Genomic DNA, 25,654 nt, shown 5'->3' on the forward strand with positions numbered 1-25,654 from the left:
TTGCTCCGGGGTCCACGCACATGGGCGGGACTATTCACTAGATTATGACTATACACAGAGATCCCCTACTACAGAACCAGTTAGATTGGTCCGTCCAAGTTTTTCTAACCTGAATAAAAAAAGATGAACACGGCTAGTAGGAAACATATATCATATCAAAATCATCATATATAAACTAAAACAACTTTCTATATCACAAGTAAAAAGTAAAGTCATAGCAAAATAAGATTTTTTAAATCTAACAAGCCTTTATTTTTTCCTAGGCTCCAATAGAGCTCTTTTTAAAAATAATCTAGTGATTCCCGAAACAACCCAAATAGCAACTAAAATATAAGTATTTTTCCAACCCAAAACTAAGCGACTTGCTGCATAATTTGCATATTAGGCCATTTAATTTGCCACAAGAGGACAATACATCATGTGACAAATTACCTACCTTGTCTCTCAAGCACAAAAGCAAAGTCTTAGTTTGAAGACCTTCGACGTTGCCATGCTTTTTTGGGGCATGTACAGCATCTAAACACACTCAACTAAACCGTCTAAATTTACTGGGAGCACGTTTTTGAAGTAGTTTGGGAGCCCTTCTTTCAGAAAGTCCCATTGAAATTGTTTATCGACCCCACCCTAACCATGGTCTTAGTTTGAAATACTCCTTAAGTCTTGATTTCAGCTGATCACAATGAAAGTACATTTCTTTATATTCAATTTTCAAAATTATTTTGAAAGTAAATGTGGTTAATTTTACAGCAAAACTTTTTTGTAAAAAATATTAAATTTTATGGCCGATGTTTCAAGGGTTACTGCTTGAAGGAACCCGGATGCAAGAACTCAATGCAAGTCAGCCTCAGCGCACAACAACCAACTCCGGATTACTTGATGCCAAGATAGCAACTGAATCATTAAAGTACATCTGTGTGTGGGGGAAGTTTTAAGACAAAGGACTGGTGTAGGGGAATATCAGAATGTGGAAATAGAACAGAACCATCACCTGAGGTCCCATATCCTGGCCATGCAGTCCTCCCCTCCCGTGTACATCCAACGGCCATCCTCGTGAAATCCGACTGAGGTGATGTTCTTACTCACACCATCATAGTTGATAACTGGGTTCGGGTTGTTGGAGTTTAAGTCGTACATGCGGATGTGCTGATAGCCTTCAGGGAGCAAGTGGAGGCAATTAATGAACTAATTTTAAAAAAAGGCACAGAGCAAAAGGCGAGCATAAAGTACACAAGAATGTAGGAAATGAAGTTGTTCCACAGGACACCACCTTTTCCAATCGATTTTGGATTTAAATATTTATTAATTGTCAAATTAAGCAAACATTAAACATAGCACACCATCAAAAAAAGAGAGAGCCACAGGACACATACCACATTTTCAATACTGGTCAAGTAGGCAGTTACTAGGAGATACTTTATGCATAAGAATCCAAATTAAAATGTTCATATGTAATTGCATTTCTTGGACTAAATTTAAAATTTTAGAAACTCAGGGGGGTGTGACCGATGAGACAAGATGGAAGCCACACCGTGAGCGAGCTCCTGCCCTGCTCCTCATATCCTGCATCATCCTGGCCTCCGCAAGGTCATTACTGCCCAGTCTCGGCTACCCCTCATCCTTGAGGGACTTCAGACCGGCCCTAGAGAGGAGGAAGCCTGGGGAGAAAAAACTCCAGACGTCGTGCAGTCCCGGCATCGCGGGCCGCACTGTCTGTTAACAGGCCTCGGCCTTCTTCCCTGGTCAAAATGCCAGAGACCGGCTCCATTGGGTCACGGTCAAGGTCCACACTCACCTGCTCACCCTGCCCTGAGGTGCCGTTGGCTGCAGGGAGAGACGCAGCTGCCTGGTGGTTGCGGAGGCACATGAGGGAGGCTGCTCGGAGAACTACTGTGGCCTTCCTGGTGAGGCGCAGGAAGCAACCCCACATGTAGAGAAAACAACAGGAGCATCTTCTGGAACTGAGCTTCCCCGGCGGCCCTCTTTGGGGGTACCTGGCTGGATGAGCCTGAGTGGGCCTCTAGGGGGTGTGAGCTTTTGGGCCTGCCTTGCCACGGTGGCTGGAGGGACCTTCCTTTTGGAGTTCTCGCGCCGCCTTGTCATCCACTTGGACGCTGCCAGATCCCGGCTTGCAAGTCTCTTTATGCTGGATGGTCGTCTCTTGATTGCTGTGGCTGGCCCCACCCACTGATCCCCACCCCCTCCGTTGTTCTCTGTGGCGAATGTGGAGCCCGTGTTCTTAGAGACACTTGTGTCGCCTCTGACGGGCCCAGCAAAACGCTGGCGGGCATCAAATAGATTCCTCTAGGGTGGGCAGAGTTGAGTGCTGCTTGTGCTGCCCCACTTTGGGGACTGGTGGGTCCGGCTCCTTTCGCCCTCCACACAATGGCCAAGGTTAAACCTGCTAAGAGGGAGCACAAACTCGATTAAAATGCCATATCCATGCCCCCAACAGACTCTGTACCGTCTAAAGATTTGGACCCTACGACCATAGAGGCCTCGTCGTTGGCACAGCCAGTAGATAATGTGGCATTTCTGTTTGTAATCCAGGAGTCCTGGTCAGCCTAGAGACTAAAATTGGGGACGTCAGGGCAGATGTCTCGCTCCTCCATCAGGATTTGCGTAACTCGATCAGCCAAGTTGCGGAGGGGTGTATTTAAGTCCTGGAGGATATGGTGCAGATGATGCAGTGAACGTTCCAAACTCTGCAAATTGCAAAATTTGACATGGCGCTGCATATTGATGGCGCAGATGGTTGCGCCCGTAGCAATAATCTACGCTTTATGGTCTTACCGGAGGGAGCCAAGGGGCCTTATCTGGAGACATTCCTTGAAACTTCGCTGCAAAACTTTATTCCTGCTGACCAGATATCCTCAGTTTTCCTTATGGAATGCACCCACAGGGCACTGTTGTGGCGCCCACCGCCTGGTTGGTCAAATCCCAGAGGAAATCCTTCTAATCAGTTGAGGAAAAGCTATGTGACATGGGACTCCGATACATGCTCCTCTATCCGGCCAAACTAAAGGTTGTCTCTCAAGCGAAGACATTTTTCTTTGATCACCCAAGCAGAGTGTGGGGATAGGTTGAATTGCGGGCTTCACATTGAGACCCCACCATGCCAAGTCTGATCAGCTGAGCTGCCCTAGGCTTGAGCCACGAGATGTTCCGAGTGGATTGGAGCTTTCGCAGGAACAGTAGAGGTGCGTCATGGCATCCTAGGAGGGTTGCGGAACACGCCTGACTCTGCTGTCAGTGAAGATTCCTCGTGGCCCAGGCTGGACCATGATAGGCCAGTACAATTTTGCCACATGCCAACTGGGAGCCACAGTGATTGCCGAAGAGGCGCAAACCACGTTTCATTGTTGTTATTTAATTGTAGTAATGTTTGATGGGCGGCAGATGCTTCCGGAGGAGAAGTGTAGGGTGGGAGGTAGCAGGGGAAGGGAGGATTTAGTTATGTTTTGTTTGGTCGGTTTGGTATTGTTTACTACTTCTTTCTTTGCAGCATGCATGCTGCACCCCCCCCACACCCCCATCAGTACAGGTCACCTGTGAGAAGTTGGCCTGATAGGTGATGTTTCCAATTCTGGAACCACCGATTATCAGACCAAACAATCCCTTATGGTGTCTGGTTGTAAGTCAACCTTATTAGACAAGCTATCCTAGGGGTAGCATGGACTAAGCAGCCTAAAGGCTTAACTTAAGAGGTCGTGTTAAGCGAGCTGTTTTACCACATACAATCCTGTAATACCAAATGAAAGGACACCACACAAGTATATATTATAAAAATATATGTATTTATTACTAAAAACAATCCCCAGTATTCTTTATGAATAAAGGGGCACAAGCGTTAAATCAAAAGCACTGTTTAAACATACAAAGTTGCACAATTATGGATGAGGGCGGGTGGCCACTCAAACCATATACTAAACAAGTGGTATAAGAGATGCCACTCGAGCAGTGGTTAGGCCTAGGGCCTAGGGAATCGCTGGGAGCAGTCGGGACAAGCAATGCTGAAGTCGGGAACGGCCCACGGGATTCGGGAGCAGTGCGGAAAGCGCACGCATGCACCAATGTTAACCAATGGTGCGTAAAAGTTGTAAAGTTAAAGTTTAAGGACACTTCCGCTGAACCTAGAGGAAGAAAACTTAAGACACAGACCCTAGAGATGTGTACCAGTGTGGGAACACCGGCGGAGCAAAGTTACCTCACCCACAGGAAGCGGGTGCACAGGGTCGAAGTGGCGTCGGGTTTTGACACGCAGGTTCTTGGCGCTTGAAGCTGAAGATGCTGCAGGCGATGTGAAGGAGAAGTGTCCGGTGGATCCAAGGGTGGATCTGAAGTGGTGAAGACCTGAAAGCAGAGGGGACAGTGTTCAAAGTCACTGACCAGTGACCACCGTGGAACCAGATTGGAACCAGGCAAAGTCGGGTGCAAACAGGTGATGAGGTGTTGCTTCTCTCTGCAGCCACGTGGACACGAAGATGTCAAGGACGTCCAGGAGTCGATCACGAGCTGTCCCTCGAAGGCTCTAGCTGATGGCGGTGTCGGCAACTCGATTGAAGCAAACAAGCCTTGGCTAATGCAAGCCACGGGGAAAGTGAAAAGGCTTATTACTCGGACCAGCAAGGTCAGAGCGGGTACTCCTTTCTACAGGAGCGAGGGCAGGTCTGGAGCAACCAGACCCACAGTGTAAATCGTAGGTTTCGTCGCCAAGATGGCCGCTGACCACGTGACAAGCGGCCGGGATGGCGAGTCGAGTGGCACAAAGCAAAAGGGCCCCACGCAGATCGTGGAGATGCTGGAGAGCTGAACTTTGGTGCAAATGCTGCTCGATTGTGGGGCTTCTCAAACCCCAAAGCACAGAGTCGAGGGTGCCTCGGGTGCTGCGCAGTCAGCGTCTCGGGGGTCTTTCAAGATGTCCGCTCCCACGTCTCTCGGTGCCTCCACGGGTCCCTTATTTGCAGGGACTGTGGATCGGGCTGGGAGAAGTCTGGGAAGCTGGGTCTTGTCAGGCTCTGCACTCGGGCTCCGGCGGGAGGCGGCGGCAAAGCAGACGTCGAGGTGCTGGGTGGTGCCTGTGTTCACAGGGTGGCCCCTCCTAGGCCACAAGGGAGATGCTCTTCAGTCTTCTGTTCATCAGAATGTCGAAGTCCAGTCGTCTTCTTAGTTTAAAGGTGATTTCAGGATGATCTAAAGTGCATTGGCACTGCTCCCAGTCTTATACTAATTTTGGGGGCTGGATTACCTGCTAGGTCCCCTCCTATGGGTGGGACCCAGGAAGTGGGTGGATACACCCCCTTCCTTTGATCCAGGCCGCCCTGGCACGAGGGCTGGAGTGCCCCAGAACCGGTTTGGCCGGATTATGCAAGGGTCAGCCTTGTGCTCCCCATGCAGTGTCTGGTTTCTTTCAAACCTCCCTGCTACAATCCACTATCTCCTGTCTGAGGGGGTGTAACACCTCCCTGCAACAGGAAACCCTTTGTCCAGGCCCCATTTGGCTGAGTTTCGGTCAGCTTCAGGGGGTCAGACTCTTGTCTGTGGCAGAGGCATCCATTTTGTGGATCTAAGGTCCTTTTAGAAATTAACCGCATTTAAGTAAAGTAACATGTCTTACCCCTCTAGAGGGGTGGAATGCTATCCCCGTCGCCAGAACTGGCGAGGGGATAGTATTCCAAATCGTATGACACCTTACACGACATGTCTTGATAAAGCCAAACCAGAGTTGCTATATAACCGCGAGGATTATAAGGCACTTAAGAGTATATGGTATGGCGTTATCCTGAAACAGCTTAGGGAGTTGTTCCCGACAGCTGCAGACAGGCTCAGCTCATGCTAGAGCTCCATCTCACATGAAACCACGCACTCTGCCTCCAGGATTGATGAGGCCTTCCATAGGAGTGGCTCACAGGTTAATATGTGTCCAGATATAGGTTTAGATATAGGTATACTATATCTAAGCAAGGGGTGATTACACCACCTTACCCCAGCTGAGTGATCAGCCAGTTGTGTCAATTTAAGAACCAGCCAGGGGTGGCAAAAGATATGCTGCAGCCCCTGGTAGGCCTTGGGGGCCCCTATGCCCTGGGCACCTATAGTGCATTATACAGGGGCTGACAAGGAGTCCATTTCCAATTGTGGTATGTACCTAGGGTACATGGAATCCATTTTACAGAGAGAGCAGATGGCCTGGGGCCCTGATTAGCAGGGAACCAGGTCAACTAAGTCAAAAAACCAGCTAAACACAGGCAAAAAATCTGGGGTAACCATAGTCAGGTAGCCACCTTCCTACATAACCCCCCCCCAAACGAAAGGAGATAAGGCTATCCTTGGCCAGGTAAGCCTATATTGCCTGAGTGGCCATATAAGGAAGTACCTGCACTAGCATGGGTACCCCCTGGCTCATGGTCCACTAAGCAGTCCCTCACCCTTTGGGTATTAGAGGGTCTCCACCATAGGGAATCACTACCTTGGGTGTGTTTATGCAAAGTTAAAGGCTGGTTTGGATATGGAGTATTGAAGTGAGGCTCTACTAAGTTAGGGCTTGGCTTCCTCCAATTATCTTCCACCATGTGTGCCTTTCTTTCTTTAACTGAGTTGCACTGTGCTCTCAGGGTCAACCTCTGGCTACCTAAAGCTGGAGGCTGGGTCCCTCTGTTTGGCTTGCTGGAGGGACAGTTCAGGTTTGGGCCCTTTGGGTCCCAGGTTTGGCTGTGCCCAACAGAATCCATCTGTGGGAGGTCCCTAACTGTTTTTAAGGGGGCTCCCTCAGGAGTTTTTAAAGTTTTCACCTCACTAGGGCTACTAGTTTTGGTGCCCCTAATCTGTTGATGGGGGTGCTTTATTTGACAGGGGGCCCTCTGGGTCTCACTGTCCTTCTTGTCCTCTGCAGCCCTGGGCTGGCTAAGGCAAGGGAGAGAGGGGCAGGTTACCTGCTCCAGACTGGGTCCCACCTGAGAAGGGTCCACCGCCATCAGAGGCTCTGTCAGGCTAGGCCCAACCACCTCTGGGGCAGTTCCTTCATCAGGGGTAAGATCAGTTCCCTGGGGAGGCTGATCCTGTCCTAAAGTCTGGTGAGGGGGAGATTTCTCTTCCTCCTCCATGCTCTCAGTTTGTGTGGAGTTATCCATCATTTCAGGTTTCACAACACACATATCAGTTTGAGTTTGGGCTGTGGCCATCACAGCCCCACCAACCTTTTCAGGAGGAGACTCAGTTTGGGTTTCTGCTGTTATCATAACAGCTTTGCTATTCTGTTCAGGAAGAGCTTTTGCTAAAGATGGGGCAGAGAGTTTCTCAGCCCTACCAACCTTTTCAGGAAGGACATCTTGGATTGGGGCTGTAGCCATTACAGCCCCACTAACCTTTCCATTGGAATTTACCATTCTAGAATGGATTTCCTGTTCAACCTCAGCCCAGGCTGAGATTTCCAAATCATTACCAAGTAGGCAGTCTACAGGCAAGTTTGATGACACTGCCACTCTCTTTGGGCCAATGACACCTCCCCAGCTGAGACTTACTACTGCCATGGGATGATTTGTTTTGATGCCATCAATGTTTGTTACCTGGTATGTGGCACCAGGTAAAAGTTGCTTAGAGGGGACTATACAGTCAGCCACCATGGTGATGCTAGCCCCTGTGTCTCTAAAAGCTTCAACTTTCAAACCATTGATGATGGGTTCTTGTCTATATTTGCTCAAAGTATTTGGGCAATCAGAGAAGTTGGCAAACCCCCTGCCAGTCTCATAAACAAGATCATTTGGGGAGGGGGACCTGGATAGGCCAGGGTCCTCCTGTGCTCCAAAAGTAAACCCACCCAGATTCCTGGGTGTGCTCCCACTTCCTGGGGGATTACTGCTGACAGTAACAGGAGGTGTTGGAGCTGGCTTTGGAGGTATATTCTCTTTATTGTTATTCTTGGGACAACAGTTGTCTGTTTTGTAATGCCCAACCTGTTTACAGGCATAACAATAAGGCTTTTTCTCTGTTGAAGAAGTGTCTTGGGACCCACCCCCATTCTTGGAGTTTTGGGGCCTGGGGAAGTCTTTTCTTTATTTTTATCCCCACCCTTATCTTGAGGCTTGGTAGACTCCTTCTTCTGGTTACTGTCCTGATTCTTAGGCCTAATCCTGGTTCTGACCCACTTGTCTGCCTTCTTTCCCAATTCTTGGGGAGAGGTCAGATCAGAGTCCACCAGGTGCTGGTGTAAGAGCTGGTTCTGACAATTACTTAGGATCTGCTCCCTCATAATCAAATTATACAATCCTGTAAAGTCATGTACTTTGCTGCCATGTAGCCAACCCTCCAGAGCCTTAGTTGCACAATCAACAAAATCAGTCCAGTCCTGAGTCTGTGTCTTCTGGGTGTCTCTGAACTTCAACCTGTACTGTTCAGTGGTTAAGCCAAACCCATCTATCAGAACACTCTTCAGGACTTTGTAATTGTTTGCATCCTCATGTCTAACAGTGAGGAGCTTATCTCTCCCTTTCTCTGAAAAGGAGTACCATAAGATTGCTGCCCACTGTTCCTCAGGAACCTGCTGTACCATGCAGGCTCTCTCAAGAGCAGTTATCCACTTGTGGATGTCATCCCCTTCCTTGTAGGGGGGCGCAATCTTTGTCAGGTTTCTACTATCATAGGACCTGGGTTTCTCTTTAGGAATATTGCTGCCACCAGTGGCATCTAAGCCACACAATTTTTGCTCTCTTGCCAAGGCAAGTCTAGCTTGAGCCAAGGCTACCTCCTCCCTCTCTATCTGGAGTTAGACAGCCCTCATTCTGGCCCTATGCTCTAGCTTTTGAGAAGCAGTCATGCCTCTCTGTGATTCCCTTGAGGCACTAGAAATATGAGAGTCCCCTGAGGGAGATCTCACTCTTCTGTTGCCTGGGAGAATGCTATAGGATCTGGGGAGGTGCTGGCCCTCTCCATTCCCCAGTAGGTTTAAGTTGGCCTGGCTAAGCCTGGCAACTCCAACCTGGCTACCCTCCTGATCCTGGTCTTCTGTGTCCTCAACCTCTGAGTCCTCATCCCCCTCTTCTCCTTCTTCTCCTTCTTCCTCCTGAGGGGTACCAGTTACAGGTGGGTTCTCTCCATCTCCTGACCTTAGGGGAATTCCCTTCGCCCTTTCTAAGTCATCCTGTTCTAGAATGGCTATCAGGATTGGACAGGTGGGGCTTCTGCCCCTTTTTAACCCTCTTGATTTGCACAAGGCAACCAAGTCCTTTCGGGTTAGTTTGTCATAGCTGGAAGTTGCCTGGGTAAGGTCAACTGTCACAGGAGTAGACCCTGAGGCTTTTCCTGTGTCAGACATGACTCTAGTGTGGTGTAAGTGATGCACCTACCTACACTAAGTGTTTTCCTACTGTACCTTACTAGTGAGTTGTAGTCAGGGTGTGCTAATCCCTTTAATCTACAACTACTAAGTTCAGTAGAACTTAATATGCTAAGCTTTTGATTTATATGTACCTAGAGGTACTTGATGTGATCTTTCAATTTGATAAAAGATTGCAATGGTAAAACAACAGCAAGCTCAAATCCGCACCGCTGCTCACCAATGTGAGAAGTTGGCCTGATAGGTGATGTTTCCAATTCTGGAACCACCTGTTATCAGACCAAACAATCCCTTATGGTGTCTGGTTGTAAGTCAACCTTATTAGACAAGCTATCCTAGGGGTAGCATGGACTAAGCAGCCTAAAGGCTTAACTTAAGAGGTCATGTTAAGCGAGCTGTTTTACCACATACAATCCTGTAATACCAAATGAAAGGACACCACACAAGTATATATTATAAAAATATATGTATTTATTACTAAAAACAATCCCCAGTATTCTTTATGAATAAAGGGGCACAAGCGTTAAATCAAAAGCACTGTTTAAACATACAAAGTTGCACAATTATGGATGAGGGCGGGTGGCCACTCAAACCATATACTAAACAAGTGGTATAAGAGATGCCACTCGAGCAGTGGTTAGGCCTAGGGCCTAGGGAATCGCTGGGAGCAGTCGGGACAAGCAATGCTGAAGTCGGGAACGGCCCACGGGATTCGGGAGCAGTGCGGAAAGCGCACGCATGCACCAATGTTAACCAATGGTGCGTAAAAGTTGTAAAGTTAAAGTTTAAGGACACTTCCGCTGAACCTAGAGGAACAAAACTTAAGACACAGACCCTAGAGATGTGTACCAGTGTGGGAACACCGGCGGAGCAAAGTTACCTCACCCACAGGAAGCGGGTGCACAGGGTCGAAGTGGCGTCAGGTTTTGACACGCAGGTTCTTGGCGCTTGAAGCTGAAGATGCTGCAGGCGATGTGAAGGAGAAGTGTCCGGTGGATCCAAGGGTGGATCTGAAGTGGTGAAGACCTGAAAGCAGAGGGGACAGTGTTCAAAGTCACTGACCAGTGACCACCGTGGAACCAGATTGGAACCAGGCAAAGTCGGGTGCAAACAGGTGATGAGGTGTTGCTTCTCTCTGCAGCCACGTGGACACGAAGATGTCAAGGACGTCCAGGAGTCGATCACGAGCTGTCCCTCGAAGGCTCTAGCTGATGGCGGTGTCGGCAACTCGATTGAAGCAAACAAGCCTTGGCTAATGCAAGCCACGGGGAAAGTGAAAAAGGCTTATTACTCGGACCAGCAAGGTCAGAGCGGGTACTCCTTTCTACAGGAGCGAGGGCAGGTCTGGAGCAACCAGACCCACAGTGTAAATCGTAGGTTTCGTCGCCAAGATGGCCGCTGACCACGTGACAAGCGGCCGGGATGGCGAGTCGAGTGGCACAAAGCAAAAGGGCCCCACGCAGATCGTGGAGATGCTGGAGAGCTGATCTTTGGTGCAAATGCTGCTCGATTGTGGGGCTTCTCAAACCCCAAAGCACAGAGTCGAGGGTGCCTCGGGTGCTGCGCAGTCAGCGTCTCGGGGGTCTTTCAAGATGTCCGCTCCCACGTCTCTTGGTGCCTCCACGGGTCCCTTCTTTGCAGGGACTGTGGATCGGGCTGGGAGAAGTCTGGGAAGCTGGGTCTTGTCAGGCTCTGCACTCGGGCTCCGGCGGGAGGCGGCGGCAAAGCAGACGTCGAGGTGCTGGGTGGTGTCTGTGTTCACAGGGTGGCCCCTCCTAGGCCACAAGGGAGATGCTCTTCAGTCTTCTGTTCATCAGAATGTCGAAGTCCAGTCGTCTTCTTAGTTTAAAGGTGATTTCAGGATGATCTAAAGTGCATTGGCACTGCTCCCAGTCTTATACTAATTTTGGGGGCTGGATTACCTGCTAGGTCCCCTCCTATGGGTGGGACCCAGGAAGTGGGTGGATATACCCCCTTCCTTTGATCCAGGCCGCCCTGGCACGAGGGCTGGAGTGCCCCAGAACCGGTTTGGCCGGATTATGCAAGGGGCAGCCTTGTGCTCCCCATGCAGTGTCTGGTTTCTTTCAAACCTCCCTGCTACAATCCACTATCTCCTGTCTGAGGGGGTGTAACACCTCCCTGCAACAGGAAACCCTTTGTCCAGGCCCCATTTGGCTGAGTTTCGGTCAGCTTCAGGGGGTCAGACTCTTGTCTGTGGCAGAGGCATCCATTTTGTGGATCTAAGGTCCTTTTAGAAATTAACCGCATTTAAGTAAAGTAACATGTCTTACCCCTCTAGAGGGGTGGAATGCTATCCCCGTCGCCAGAACTGGCGAGGGGATAGTATTCCAAATCGTATGACACCAAACACGACATGTCTTGATAAAGCCAAACCAGAGTTGCTATATAACCGCGAGGATTATAAGGCACTTAAGAGTATATGGTATGGCGTTATCCTGAAACAGCTTAGGGAGTTGTTCCCGACAGCTGCAGACAGGCTCAGCTCATGCTAGAGCTCCATCTCACATGAAACCACGCACTCTGCCTCCAGGATTGATGAGGCCTTCCATAGGAGTGGCTCACAGGTTAATATGTGTCCAGATATAGGTTTAGATATAGGTATACTATATCTAAGCAAGGGGTGATTACACCACCTTACCCCAGCTGAGTGATCAGCCAGTTGTGTCAATTTAAGAACCAGCCAGGGGTGGCAAAAGATATGCTGCAGCCCCTGGTAGGCCTTGGTGGCCCCTATGCCCTGGGCACCTATAGTGCATTATACAGGGGCTGACAAGGAGTCCATTTCCAATTGTGGTATGTACCTAGGGTACATGGAATCCATTTTACAGAGAGAGCAGATGGCCTGGGGCCCTGATTAGCAGGGAACCAGGTCAACTAAGTCAAAAAACCAGCTAAACACAGGCAAAAAATCTGGGGTAACCATAGTCAGGTAGCCACCTTCCTACATCACCTATCTCAAATCTTACTCTCACTCTTTCGATGGGCCACCATCTAAAAGTATTAACCTGGAATGCTAATTGCCTCCGTGACAAAAGAAAGAGAGGCTCAGTCCTGCTCTAGGATAAGCAGCAGCACTCCCCGCAGTGTTGTTGCTCCAAGAGACCCACTTGATGGGAGCCAACTATCCCTTCCTTGCCCGCTATAACTACACAAGGGGATTCCACGCCAGCTTCAGCAGGGGAGGGGGAGGGGTGGCGATACTTTTATATCATTCATGACCTCTTGTGTTCTTCAATTCCCATTGTGACATGTGGGGTCGCTCTCTTGTCCTGGAGGGTATGCTGAAGGAGCAGCCATTTACGACGGGCAGGGTTTATGTGCCTCAGACTTTGGTGGCTACCACGCTGGTGGACCTTTCTGGAGTGCTGCTGCAGACACTACTGGGCACTTTCATACTGGTGGGAGACTTTAGTGCAAGTATGAATAGGGGACTTGATACCTCCCCTGCGTACCCCTCCTCTAATATCCTGACCCTCCATAGGTGGGCACACTCTCGGAGCCTTGTAGATGTCTGGCATAGATGCCACTCCCTGGATCGGGCATTCACGCACTGCTCTGCCTCCCATAAGACGCACTCCTGCCTTGATCATTTCTTTGTTCCTATGGACTCCCTATCACTTGTGCTACACACCAATATCGTCTCCCACGGTCTGTCCGATCACGCCCCAGTCAAGCTGCAGTTGGGGTCAAGGTGTGAGGGGAAGCGGGGTGTCTGGAGGCACAATACTTTGTGGCTTAATGAGAACGCCCTGGTGGATCTCCTGAGAGTCGATACCGCTGAATATTTTGAGTTAATCCAATGCATAGTGGACTCCCCTACGTCTAAGACAATCATTTGTGGTATGGCACTAGCGGCAATCCACGGTCGCGAACACGATAGGAAACTTGATCGTACACTCTTAGATTCCCAGCCACTTATGCTGGAGCATTCTGTGGGGCCCTACCTTCAACGGCCCATAGGCAGCAACTGGAGGACCTTCATGGGGCACTGAAACGCAGACTACTTGATTCGGCCCATATGACTGCCTCCTTAAATCAGTACCGACTCTATGAAAATGGCAATAAGACTGGCAAATTGCTCTTCTAGCTGTCCCAGAGGTGTGAGTGCCCTCGCATTGTCCTGGCAATTCAGACCCAAGAGGGACACCTCACGTCTGACTTGGCTGAGATCACCACCGTGATTGCAGATTATCACTTACCATACAGCCGTAGCTTCCTGCTGCTGTTGGAATAGACCCACCGTATTGTAGCGAAGCTCCCAATCCATCCTTTGTCATGGCCCCACAGCTCAGGGCTGTATGACCCCCCTTCACGCTATTGGAGGTGCAGACAGCCATCTCTGCTACTCCGTTTAGGAACAACTAGGCCCAAATAGCTTTCCAACAAACTTTTACAAAAAATTCTCTACCCTTCTGGCCCCCCATCTGCTCTCTCTTTTTTAGGAAGCACACCATATCAAAATTCTGCCTCCTGACCCGGCCACTGTCAACACCCTCCTTAAGCTAGGGAGGAGGCCAACACTTTGTGCCTCCTACCGACCCATTTTCTTGTTAAACATAGAATCCAAAATATTAGCAAAAATTATGGAATGTCTGGACATCGATCCATGAAGATCAAAAAGGCTTTATGCCAGGTAGGAGCACGTGACTTTGTCTGCGTAGACTCCAGACGGCCCTTCCTTACACTGACCAGCTATCAGGCCCGGCTGCGCTCGTTGATAATGAAAAAGCCTTTGATACGTTCCAAATTCTCTGCCGCAAGAACTTTGGGCTTAGGCTTCTTGATCTAATTGAGGCACTGTACGATTGCTCTGTAGCGAGGGTCCGGGTCAATCAGACTCTTTCCATGCCCTTCATATTCCGCACAGAGAGACAGGGATGCCCTCTGTCCCGTTGCTTTTTGCTTTGTTGATTGATCCTCTAGCAAACTGGATTAGAACAGATGCCCAGGTCCAAGGTTTCTCCTCGCACTATACTGATGATATGCTGCTCTATCTGCAGTCTCCCCGGATGACTCTCCCACGCCTCCTTAGAATGCTGGAGGAATATGGTGATGCAGTAGGCCTTCAGGTTAATTGGGAAAAGCCACAATTTATACACTTGGTAGGCCCTCTTCCTGCCAAAACTTGAAACCTGACTGAGGGTCACCTCGGGTCCCTTCAAGTATCTTGGCTTCCATATTACATCCAACCCACAGGTAGCATGGGATCTCAACATTGTACCAATCCTGGCATGCACATGTACAGATCTTGTTAATTGGGCCACCCTTCCCCTGAATTTGCAGGGCCATATCACTTTGTATACAGTTTTGGCCCTACCTACATTTCTCAATGTATTACAGAATTACCCCTTTGTTCTACTTCTTTCTTTCCAGACCTACAATCCATGGCAATGAGGTTTTACCGGGATTCAAAGGACCCCCAGAGTCTCCCACACTAAATGCACTCATCCACCTATGATAGGGCCTGGGCGCCCCTGACCTTCGCCTTTACTACTGGGCCACATAAATGGTCCTGATTAATGAGTGACTGTTTGGGAGTTTGCCAAGAGACTTACTGGCATCTAGAACTACATGTGCTCGAAACCTGGGGCGTCCACAACTTACTCTATGAAAGGAAGCCCCCACTTTCCTCCCTCCGGTCTCTAATATCACACTTCTGCGGTGGTGGGTGGCGCTTTTGCATATCCGCTGCTTAGGTGCACCAACGGCAGGCTCGGACTCCTCTGTAGGCTGGGACTTTGCTATAATGAGTAGCATGCCTGGAGGGGTCCTGGGGATGGTACCGGATTGGGAATATTACATTGGGGGACCTGAGGGACAAGGACCATATTGTTTTCTTTGATAATCTCAAATCTGAATAGGACCCTCATAACTCACAATTCTTCCAATATTTCATGTGAAGCACACCCTGGACACATATAAAGAGTCACTCACAAAGGTCCCTGTAGCTAACCCCTTAGAGTTGAAGGTGACCATGGAACTCTAGGATTGGCAAAGAACTTCCTGTCTATACTGTAAACTTCTCCCTAATGCCCCAGACACTCTGCTTAAGCTTACAGTGAGTTGTTCAGCAGACCTGGGAGAGCTGGTTGATGAGGACTGGCGCAACGCAAAGATGGTGCCCTCATAGGCTCTGGAAGATAGGGTGTGCAAGCTCGCCTGCCTGCGCTTGCTGCGGCGACATCTCGGAGTCCTTTTAGCACGTTTTCAGTTCCTGCCCAGCCATACAAGCTACTGGGCCTCAGTCCACGGGAAGATCACACGCACACTGCAAGCAGCAGCAGTTAGATTCTAAGGTGATGCTTTGTGGAATGATGGATGGCTGACTGGACACTAAATACTATAGGTTATTTACAGAGATTGGTTATATTGTGGCCAAATGGGACATTGCTCAACATTGGTGTTCACTGGCCCCTCCATTGCTGTCTACTTGGCGGAGAGGTATGAATCTCTGCTGTGATGCCGAAAAAGAGATATCTAAGTAGCCAGGATGTGCCAAAAAGCATACATAAGTCTGGAAGTGTGGACCTCATAGTGCTGGTGTGCTGCTTACTCCCTGAATTTATTCTGTTCACTTGGACTGTTTTGACTATGGTTGATTGCGTTTGATATTTGAACTTGTCCCTAGCAAACATGTGTCCTTGTATTGGTTGTATATGGCTTTGTTCAAAATCAGTTAAAAGATTTAATACAATTCTTTTTACAGCGATCTATGCTCATCCAGGTGGGAAAGAAGAGATGGTGTTTCAATAAAATAAATTCACCTAGTGGAGCGAATATCTCATTTAAGTATTTGTGTTTAGACTACTGGGAAAAGTCTTGCCAATGCGGTGTCAATACTGAGAAATGCAGACATAGGAATTGGCATATAAGGAGTACTGGATCCTGGCGATTATCTTGACAGAGACTTCTGGGTTATCGGTAGGGCTTCCGAAACATACAGAATATACCAAAACAGTGCAGACACTATGGTACTGCCTAGCAAAACCTCCCTGTTTTGACTCATTCGCTATTGCTGTTCATTACTCCGCATTCTGTACGCTCACGTTTTTTTTTTATCTTCGGTTCCTTGCCCGTCCTGATCTCTCCCTCCCAATGTTACTTCCTGCTTATCTTCTGAATCCTTCCTTTGCTTGCTATACTCCTCTGGTGTTTACTGCTCTACTATAGGTAACACTGCCCACCATCCTGGTAGCCTTTCCATTAGGATTACATCTTTTAGCAACTACATGGTATACATGTGTGTGCCTCCAGTGGGCCACTTTCCCCTATCTCAACAGCCCCGGAACCTCCACTTGGCTATTCAGTTTCGGCCTGATTCTGGGTGGGACTGGAGTTAGTTACAGTCTTTCTTCACAGAAAGACAAGTGTTTTAAGACAGAAGTTGAGTTGCATACACTACATATTGTAGGTTTATTATTGCATAAGTCTCACAGTGGACTTAGTGTTTCTTTTATTCAAAATATTGGAGGTGTGATTAGGAGGAGATCTCGAGTGATGCTGTGTTTGGACCCAGTGTCTCCTGGGTCATTTGCGTTCTCAAATTGTTCTTGGGTTCCTAACCTACATATTATTAAGTTCCTGGGTTGGAATAGGTATAAGGCTGGGATTGTTGGCTATACTCCTCCTGGGGATTAACATACCCTTAAATCCTGACCAGCTGTATGAAGCAACAGACTGTTCTGGTTTGTTTTCAATCCTGTGAATGGAACAGATTATTCCACCATTGCGGGAAACGTACAGCTTATATAATTTATGATATCACCAAAATATTTTCAAGATAGGTCTCAGAGATCGGATTAAAAAGCACTAGATGTGTGCTGCCTGAAGGATAAAGATATGAAACTAATTTCGTTGAGTGGAATCGTGCACTGAGATTCAACTTTGGAATGGCTAAATCTGCAAGATTGGGGTTCTTCCACATAACAATGTCTTCGGAGTAGGAGATCTGTATCAGTCACCAAAGATCAGTAACTTACCTGCAGCTGCAATCATGCTGCGATCAGGTGTAATCTCCAGGGAATTCACTTGCTGAGCAGATTAGTTAAGGACACATAGGAAGATGAAGTTCTGTTTTTTCTAGTTCTAAATTGTTAAAACGTAGTGTACAACTGTAAGGACTAAAACAGTATGGCCCAAAACTATGGTGAGGCTGATCAATCTTATAATTTGTAGGTTTAATTTTTGTAAAAAGAAAATGTAAACCATTTTTATACTAGTAACTGGGCAGAGTTAAGTCAAGAAATGTCCTGAACAACGATCTATGCGTTGAGCTTTAGAACAAGAGGTCGATTAGTAGAACGCATCATTTTTTTCACAATGTCATTCTCAAATATTGAAGCAGGTGATATAAACTGTTTCATTTTCCAGTTCCAATGCACACGCGCGCACACACACACAGACACACACACATTAGGTCAGCCACATACACATTCATACACAGGTCTCTATTACAGCACCATTCAGAGCTAAGCTTAATGCTCCCCCATGGACTCATGCAGTCAGGCTCTAAAGCAGCACTCTCACCTTCCAACAGTCAAGAGCATGGACATGGAACAGTCTTGGCGAACATAAGGTCCTAATTGTAAGAGAATTGGGCATATTTTGCATAGACTATTATCACTTATTGACACTTGATAATTATGTGCACAAGAGGGTCTAGAAGTAAAACGGCAGCGGGGGGGTTACCACAAATAGGCACTTTGGATAATTTTATCATAAGGGCTAACTCCGTCATAGAGCAAGAAATGTCATCGATGGAACGCAGAGTATCCCAAGACCTTGCCCTCGCAAAAAGATCTTCCATGGGCCACTTTGCTACAGCCAAAACCCCCGAACAACCAAAGGGTTTGGTCCCTCTAGAAACCCCCGTAATAACTAATGCGGATATACACGTCCACAGACAGTCTGCCCGGTACAGTAGACCTATCAGTGTCCCATCTTTCATTAGATTCACAACTAAGTGCAGACCTAGAAAAAAACCCGGATTTAGCCGCTATCACCTCACCCATTGACTGGAGTACCACCCAGCTGAAGCGCAAGAGGGAGGGAGCCATCCCCAAAAAACCTAAGTCAAAAAATGTAGGGGAGAGGGGTAAACAATCAAGAAAGGCTCCTGGGGCTCTTGTCCCAAACCCGACTACAGCTCCTGATCCTCCTAGTAATGTCCCCATAAATGAGGCATCGTGTAGTGTGAATGCAGAGGCCCCGGATATTTCAGATAGGATTAGTGTTAGGGATGACGAGGTTAACATTTCACTCCTACCTAGGATTGCTGAACTTTTTAAACTCTACCTCACCCCTATTGAGACAAGACTAGCCCACATCGAAAAACAAATAGCTGATTTGTGTGCTGTCCCAAAAAAACTAGGAGGAACTAACCCAAATTTAGATAAACCCACTGTTCCGGTCATTAAAAACCCATCAGCACCAGTGACTAACTCAAAACCTAAGTCTGCTTTGGCCCCTGCGAAGTTAACTGCACCTAAAACTAAAACCTGTGCTACCCCTCCCCGAGAGGGGCATATTCCATCTAGGGAACACACGATGCAGCCAAATAAGAATAATAATGACGGAGGATCACATAGGAGACGACCGGTGAACTTGCCCCCCGAGGCAAGTCCCTATGGTGGTGGTGGTGGTCATGACAGGGGTCCCAGAACTGGGTGAGGCCGATGAGGAAGCCAATTGGTCTCTAAAAAACAAAGTCCAACATTGGCTCAATATAAATCGGCCCCTACCATCTAATCAAACAAGTAAGATTCGGACGGTACGCAGGGTAACATGGGTGGGTCATGAGAGGAAAACAGACCAGGGTGATTGCATCCTGGTTAACTTTGCGGACCCTCATACAGCTGATTACGTATGTACTTGGAATACACAGGATAGATATGAGGGGATCGCAACTCGACGCCTTTCCTTCTTTTACCCCCCCAGGAGTGGATCGATACGTGACTGGAACAATGATAGTGATTGGCACACTGTAGGGCGTTGCGTAAGGAGTGGAGACTGGGGGACCTGGGGCACAGGGCTTTAGAGACCAAGCATATAGGGACAACTGGGGTGGCTTCCCGACTGCTAATAGATTCAGTTGCCTACAGATGGTCGACTGACAGCTAAATCCTATTAGCTCATCAGAGGGTGGGAGGATGGACCTTGAAGTCCCAAGGGGGGGGGGAGTAAATGGGCACTGTGAGCTTGCCGCACCCCGGCCAAGCAAGAAATCCTCCCCTCACACCAACAAGAGGAGTCCCATCCCTTGTGGCCGGAATTGTCTGCAGGCCACGCGGGATTTAGTGGATCCAGCTGTAAATGGGCCAAACAACTGTTCCAATGTAGACCTGCACGATAGGGGTTACATCTCCATTGTTTCATGGAATTTGGCAGGTCTGGTTAATAAACTTGACTCCACGGATTGGGGGGCATTCATAGATTTACAGGACGTCTGCCTCTTCCAGGAGACATGGGCTAGAGAAGACCATCGGCGTGCAGGGTTTGATACATTTTCAATCTGGGCGAACTGGAAGGAGAAGGGTACGCCCGTCTGGTGGACTATTCATCTGGGTGGCCTCCCATCTGGGCTGTAAAGCGAGGGCACTTGTAACTAATTCTCCAGATGTCCAATGTGTACTCCTGGAATGGCCTAACGCTGTAAAACTGGCACTGATTAATGTTTATTCAAGACCAGTGGGCATAGCAAAAGTTTCTAGCACCATCGAGGAATTACTACTGTTTCTGAGTACTATTCCCCAAGGTACCCCGTACGTGGTTGGGGGAAGACTTCAATTGCCAATTTGAGCCTCTCCCACTATTTCTAGAAGGTGCAACCACTGAGGAGGATGACCAATGGGGAATTCCTAAACTGGCTGGCCCGCCAGTGAAGTCCTGGTCACCACTAGCGACACAAATTACGTGCCTGACCTTAGCAAATTCTTTAAGGGCCTGTAATGGCCGGGTAAGTGGAGATATCCCTCCCAAATCAACCTTTAACAAACCGGGGCATAATTCTCGCCTGGACTACATACTTGTGGAAATGTCTGAATGGGCCAGAGTTGTAGATTTTAATGTAATTCCTCGAGATGACAGCGACCATAACGTGCTGATTCTAAAAATGTCGGTCCCGGGCGTTACTTTTCCTATGCAGGGCGGTAATGATCCCACGGACTCGAGTATGATCTTATCCACTAACCGGCGTAGAGTTCGATGGCCCAAAATTCTAGGAAACCCCAAGGATATCCAGAGGCTGTATGCAAAGACTGTCTTAGTCTTGCAAAAAGTTGATAACCTCATTCACCAACCCCCGTCTGAGGAGAGCCATAGAGAACTTGGTGCAATTCATTTGGAGTTGTGTAGCACCTTAGCTCAGGTGCTGAACCCTGTGCAGAGGGCAAAGAAAGGGAATGGTAAGGGGACGCGTGCCTCGTGGTACAACGCTGCCTGTAGAAAGGCTAAAGCCGACCTACTAGAGGCTATGAAGCAACATGATAACATCTCTCTGGTTAGAACTAAGAGGAAGGAGTACAAACACCTTATTTGTAACGCCAAGATTGAATGGGATAACGACAACTGGACAGATATGACGGTCGCTCTCAAGTTTCGAGACGCCCGGAAATTCTGGCAGATTGTCAAAAATGGCTCAGCCGATCCCACACCGGCAGTAGAGGCTAATATCGCAGCCAGTGCATGGGAGGATCACTTTAGATCTCTGTATATCCAGGCCAACGTAGATTTCTCTGGGCTCCAAGAAGACCTGGTGGCAGGCCTGACCCCTACGCCATTTCTGGAAACGGATAAATTTAGCTTGGCAGAAGTTGGGGCAGCTATTGCCAGACTTGCTCCAGAAAAAGCCCCAGGGTTGGACAAACTCCCTGGTGACTTATTTAAAAATGAACCCACAGTTTGGGCTCCCTACCTACAGGTCTTATTTAATGCAATTCTAGAGGGGATGCCGGTGCCTATTACTTGGCTGGGGGCAGAGATTGTTCCCATCTTCAAGAAGGGTTCACCCCTGCTCCCAGTCAACTATAGGCCCATCAGCTTAATCGACGTCCCCCAAAATATTTTTGCCAGGCTGATCTTGGATCGCCTATTAGAATGGATGCTAGACCACTCAGTCCTGAGCCCATATCAAGCTGGGTTCAGGAATAAAGTATCCACTATAGATCAAGTCTTTCGTCTTGCCATCTTATTCTGGAAAACGGTACAGTTGGAGGGTGGCAGCCTCTATACTGTATTCGTTGACCTACGATCGGCTTTTGATCTTGTACCTCGTAGGAAACTTTGGTCCTTGCTCTCTGGCCTGGGGGTTCCGCAACATCTTTTAAACATGGTTGTCAGATTACACACTGATAACTATGCTCAGGTCAGATGTGGCAGGGAGGGAACACTGTCCAATAGATTCCCCGTTGGAAGGGGGGTAAGACAGGGTTGCGTGCTTGCACCGACCCTGTTTTGCCTCTACGTCAACGGGGTAATTGCCCACCTGAATGGGATTGAAAACAGCGATCCCCCAAACTTGGAGGCAGCAGGGTGCCGGCGATTATGTTCGCAGACGACACCCTGCTGCTGTCCAAGTCGCCAATGGGGATTCAGCGAGTTCTCAATGGTTTCGAGGCATTTTGTAAAGACCATGGCCTCGAGATCAATGCACTGAAGACAAAATATATGGTCTTCAACCCTCCATCTAAAACGCGCCCTAATCCGTACATTGGTGTTAACAGGCTAGAGAGGGTTCGAACCTTCGAGTACTTGGGAATCACCCTAAACGAAAAGATGCCGTGGGGGCACCAACGGGAGAAATTACAACTAAAGCTGGCCCAAATAGCAGGTGGAATTATTAAACTGGTTACTAAAAACAAATCTTCTTCTAAGCCGGTTGGTCCCCCATTAGAGATCTACAGAGCACAGGCTAGGGGTGCGGTCATGTATGGAAGTGAACTCTGGGGCTACATGTGCAACCGTGATCTAGTAGCAATAGAGAATAAATTCATTAGACAGCTTCTATCACTTCCCCCTAGCACCCCCTTGCGCCAATGAGACTCGACTTGGGCTTGAGACCCCTTGATGAAGACATGGGACTACGACCTTTAATATTCTGGCGCAGGATTTGGTCCGTACCAGAGCTAGTTAATTATAGACTAGAACTGCAGGAAATTCTTACCCTCCCAAATGTTGGGAACATTCCCTGGTTAAATTACATAAAGAAAGAACTAGGGAAACTAGGGTTATCCACCCTATGGTCTGACCCATTGTCATCATGCCCCAGGGTCACACGGAGGCAGCTTATCACCCAGTATCAGGAAAGCAAACTTGACACATATCTACAAGGAACAGGCCTAGGCACTTTAACGGTATCATTTTTAATAACCAAGGACAGCTATAGGTTCGAAACTGTTTTAGATGTCATATTCCCAACAACTATCAGGAAACTGTATCTCCAATGGAGGTATGGCAGTTTGCCATTACGGGCCTATACTAGTAAATGGGCCGAATATTTCCCGACCCATTGCCCAGGGTGTAAATTCGAACAGGAAACTGATTTGCACATACTGTTTTTTTGTAATGCTTACGCGCAGGCGAGGAGGAAATGGATTGTCCCAGTATGTAAAAACCTGGGGTTCTCTCACTGTTTGCATGCATATAGGGTCTTTTAGTGAAGAAGTGTGGCTCACTGGTAAGAGGCGGCAGACCCGTAAGCAGAGGACGGCCCGGGACCAGGGTTCGATTCCCGACGCGGCAGGGTCGTGGACCAGGGTCAGCGGGCTCGATAATTCTCGCCTCGGTGCCTACTCTAGTCAGGGACCACACTCGGCAACTCTGGGCATTAGCTTGCCTCATCTTCACAACGCCCCCCCCAGACCGCCGGGGATGCTTGGTCGCACCTTAGAGATACCCATTAGGGACCATCTCTCAGGGTGAGCCAGGACGGGTTCCCCAGCGGTCGAAGCGCGGAGATACTCCTCCGGGAGTCGATCCTAGCGCTATATAAACCCGCAATTAATTAATTAATTAATTAATTAATTAATTAATTAAGACCGACCTATCTGGGCATATAGTTCTTGCATTAGCTAAATATTTGGGGATAGTTTGGCACAAGAGAAGATATCTTTTAGTTGGAGATGTATGACAACTGTCAAAATTATAAATTTAGGACATCGACAATATCAGTATGTTTAATGGGCGGTTACTATATCTGTACATTGGTTTTATATGTTTTAATATTTTTTATTTTTTAGCATGAGTTGTTCCAGATGCAATGTTATTTGTACCTTTTATGGCATATGTTGCTGAAATAAAGATCATGATGATGAATTGTAAGAGAAACTTAATCTTTTCTAAGCTTAAATACGTTTGTGGGAACTGTAATATTTTAGGGTGTGTTTTATTTGGTGTTCTGGGCCTAACAGGCTTCCTGATTGGTGGGAACTTCTGAAGCCTTTATCATGAAGTTCTTCAAATGTCAGCCACATGCCGGCATGCTTAAAGTAATTAATGCACAAATGATTAGCCATGCATCTTTTCTAAGCAATTAATCTTTTGTTGGGAGATATATCTCTCTATATAGATATATCTCTCTCTATATATAGATATATCTATATATATAGATATATATATCTCCTCTCCTCTCCTCCCCTCCCCTCGCCCCTCCCCCCCTGTGGTATTTACATACACAACATGCACACACTCATCCACGCTTACATACGTTCCCTTGCATGCTTACATACGTCCCCTTTAGGAGACTTGTTAGTCATTTGTACAGCAGGGTTACAGAATAATAACATTACTGCATAATTTCATGTAAAAGCAAGGAACTCTTGCAAGGCACACATTCGGTCAGCACTGGTTAATACGTGACTGTACATAAAAAGTGACAATGCAAAAGAAAGACTAGACAGGACACTTATGACAAACTGCATGCTTTTTTGCGTGAACTATTACTTTTGGGTATATTTTTCACTCAGCACTGGAAGGGGTACATGGTTGCCTTTTTGGGTATGGAACGTTGTAGGTAAAGGTATGAAAAAAGGTGGAAGGAAGGTCCCAAGTGTAAACCCAGTGTATTTTGACGGACGAGGAAGTGAAACCAGGGCCAGACTCCTCTATAGCCGCATACGACAGCTCCACTGGGCATGGGCCAAGGTTGCTCGTGCCCCGAAGTGACTACAAACAGTTGTGGTATCCGGGGGCATCGTCAAAGGTCCATCGAAAGTTCCACCTGGCATGGGCCATGTTGATCCGGCTCTGTGGTGTGTATAATGTTCAGGGTTTCAGTCTGGGGGGCATCGTCAAAGATCAATTGGCAGCACCCATTCCGGAGTTACAGGGAAGCTAAGACTTGTCATTAGTTGTGTTGGGACGGTGTTTAAGCTCCACACTGGGGCTTGAGTTTTTCTTGGGGGTGCAATTCTGCTGTACCCTGCAAGGATTCCTTTGATGACAGGTGCTGTGAAAAAAACATTTACATGAATTTCCCCTGGTGTAGGCTACAATTGCTGTCAGGTACATCTTGAGGTTTGAGTACTTGAAGTTACGGTCAGTCAAGCAGGTGTGTAAGATTTAGGAGCACTGTTTCCTGTGTGGAAATGGAGTTAAGGGTATTCTTTTTTGTTCACCATATGGTGTACTGTTTCCACTTAGCTGCAAAACATTGTCTCGTGGTCTCTTTTCTTGCATCCTTTAGTATTTCCATTGTTCTTTGCGGAAAATTGAAATGTCCGAACTCTAGGTATTCAGGCGCCAGACTGCTAGGCTGAGCATTGCTCGTTCTGGGTGAAAGATGTGCCCCCTCTGGTGGAAAACACAGCCTGAAATTTGACAGCTGTCTTTAAACACACAGCAAATGTGAATAAATAAAATTATGATATTCTCATATATAGTGTTACATAACCCAGGTGATTGGTGGAGAGAGTGGACTACTGGGGTTCATGGGAAATGTAGTTTTACGTTTATGTGCATTTCATTGGCTGCTGTAATTTCTGAAGTAAAGAAAGAGAAGCATAATCCTCGCCTCAGTGTCCATATTAGAATTGAAAATTCTTGACCTGATCGCTAGATATTTTTTATTTGCAGTTAATTCCTTTGTTACATACTACCAGTTTATACCTGCATCCCAAGTCAGTACCTGCTATATTTCTTGTTCTTTATCTCTTTACTGCCTCACATTTATATAATTTGAGTACTTTTTGCCCGCACATCTTTGTTTGAAGTGATATGTCACAGCACCAATTTATACTTCTATAATCATAACACCTAGAGGATCCTCTTGCTTTTGTAATTATAGTTACGATTTGCACTTATTTGCAAGTG

The 25,654-nt window shown here is 47.6% G+C and overlaps 1 protein-coding gene across 4 annotated transcripts in view; it reads right to left on the reverse strand.

The window, feature by feature from the left end:
- The window catches only part of MLST8 (MTOR associated protein MLST8), a 140,555-nt gene that overhangs the window by 94,388 nt on the left and 20,513 nt on the right, over window positions 1-25,654 (reverse strand). For all 4 annotated transcript variants that reach the window (XM_078664836.1, XM_078664839.1, XM_078664837.1 and 1 more), the window contains 2 exons: window positions 17,329-17,380; window positions 989-1,151 (listed from right to left, as the gene is read on the reverse strand). In XM_078664836.1, the coding sequence (XP_078520962.1) occupies window positions 989-1,151; window positions 17,329-17,380 (215 nt within the window). The remainder of the gene's footprint in view (window positions 1-988; window positions 1,152-17,328; window positions 17,381-25,654) is intronic.

This window comes from Lissotriton helveticus, chromosome 10, assembly GCF_964261635.1.
Source record: "Lissotriton helveticus chromosome 10, aLisHel1.1, whole genome shotgun sequence".
NCBI lineage: Eukaryota > Metazoa > Chordata > Amphibia > Caudata > Salamandridae > Lissotriton > Lissotriton helveticus.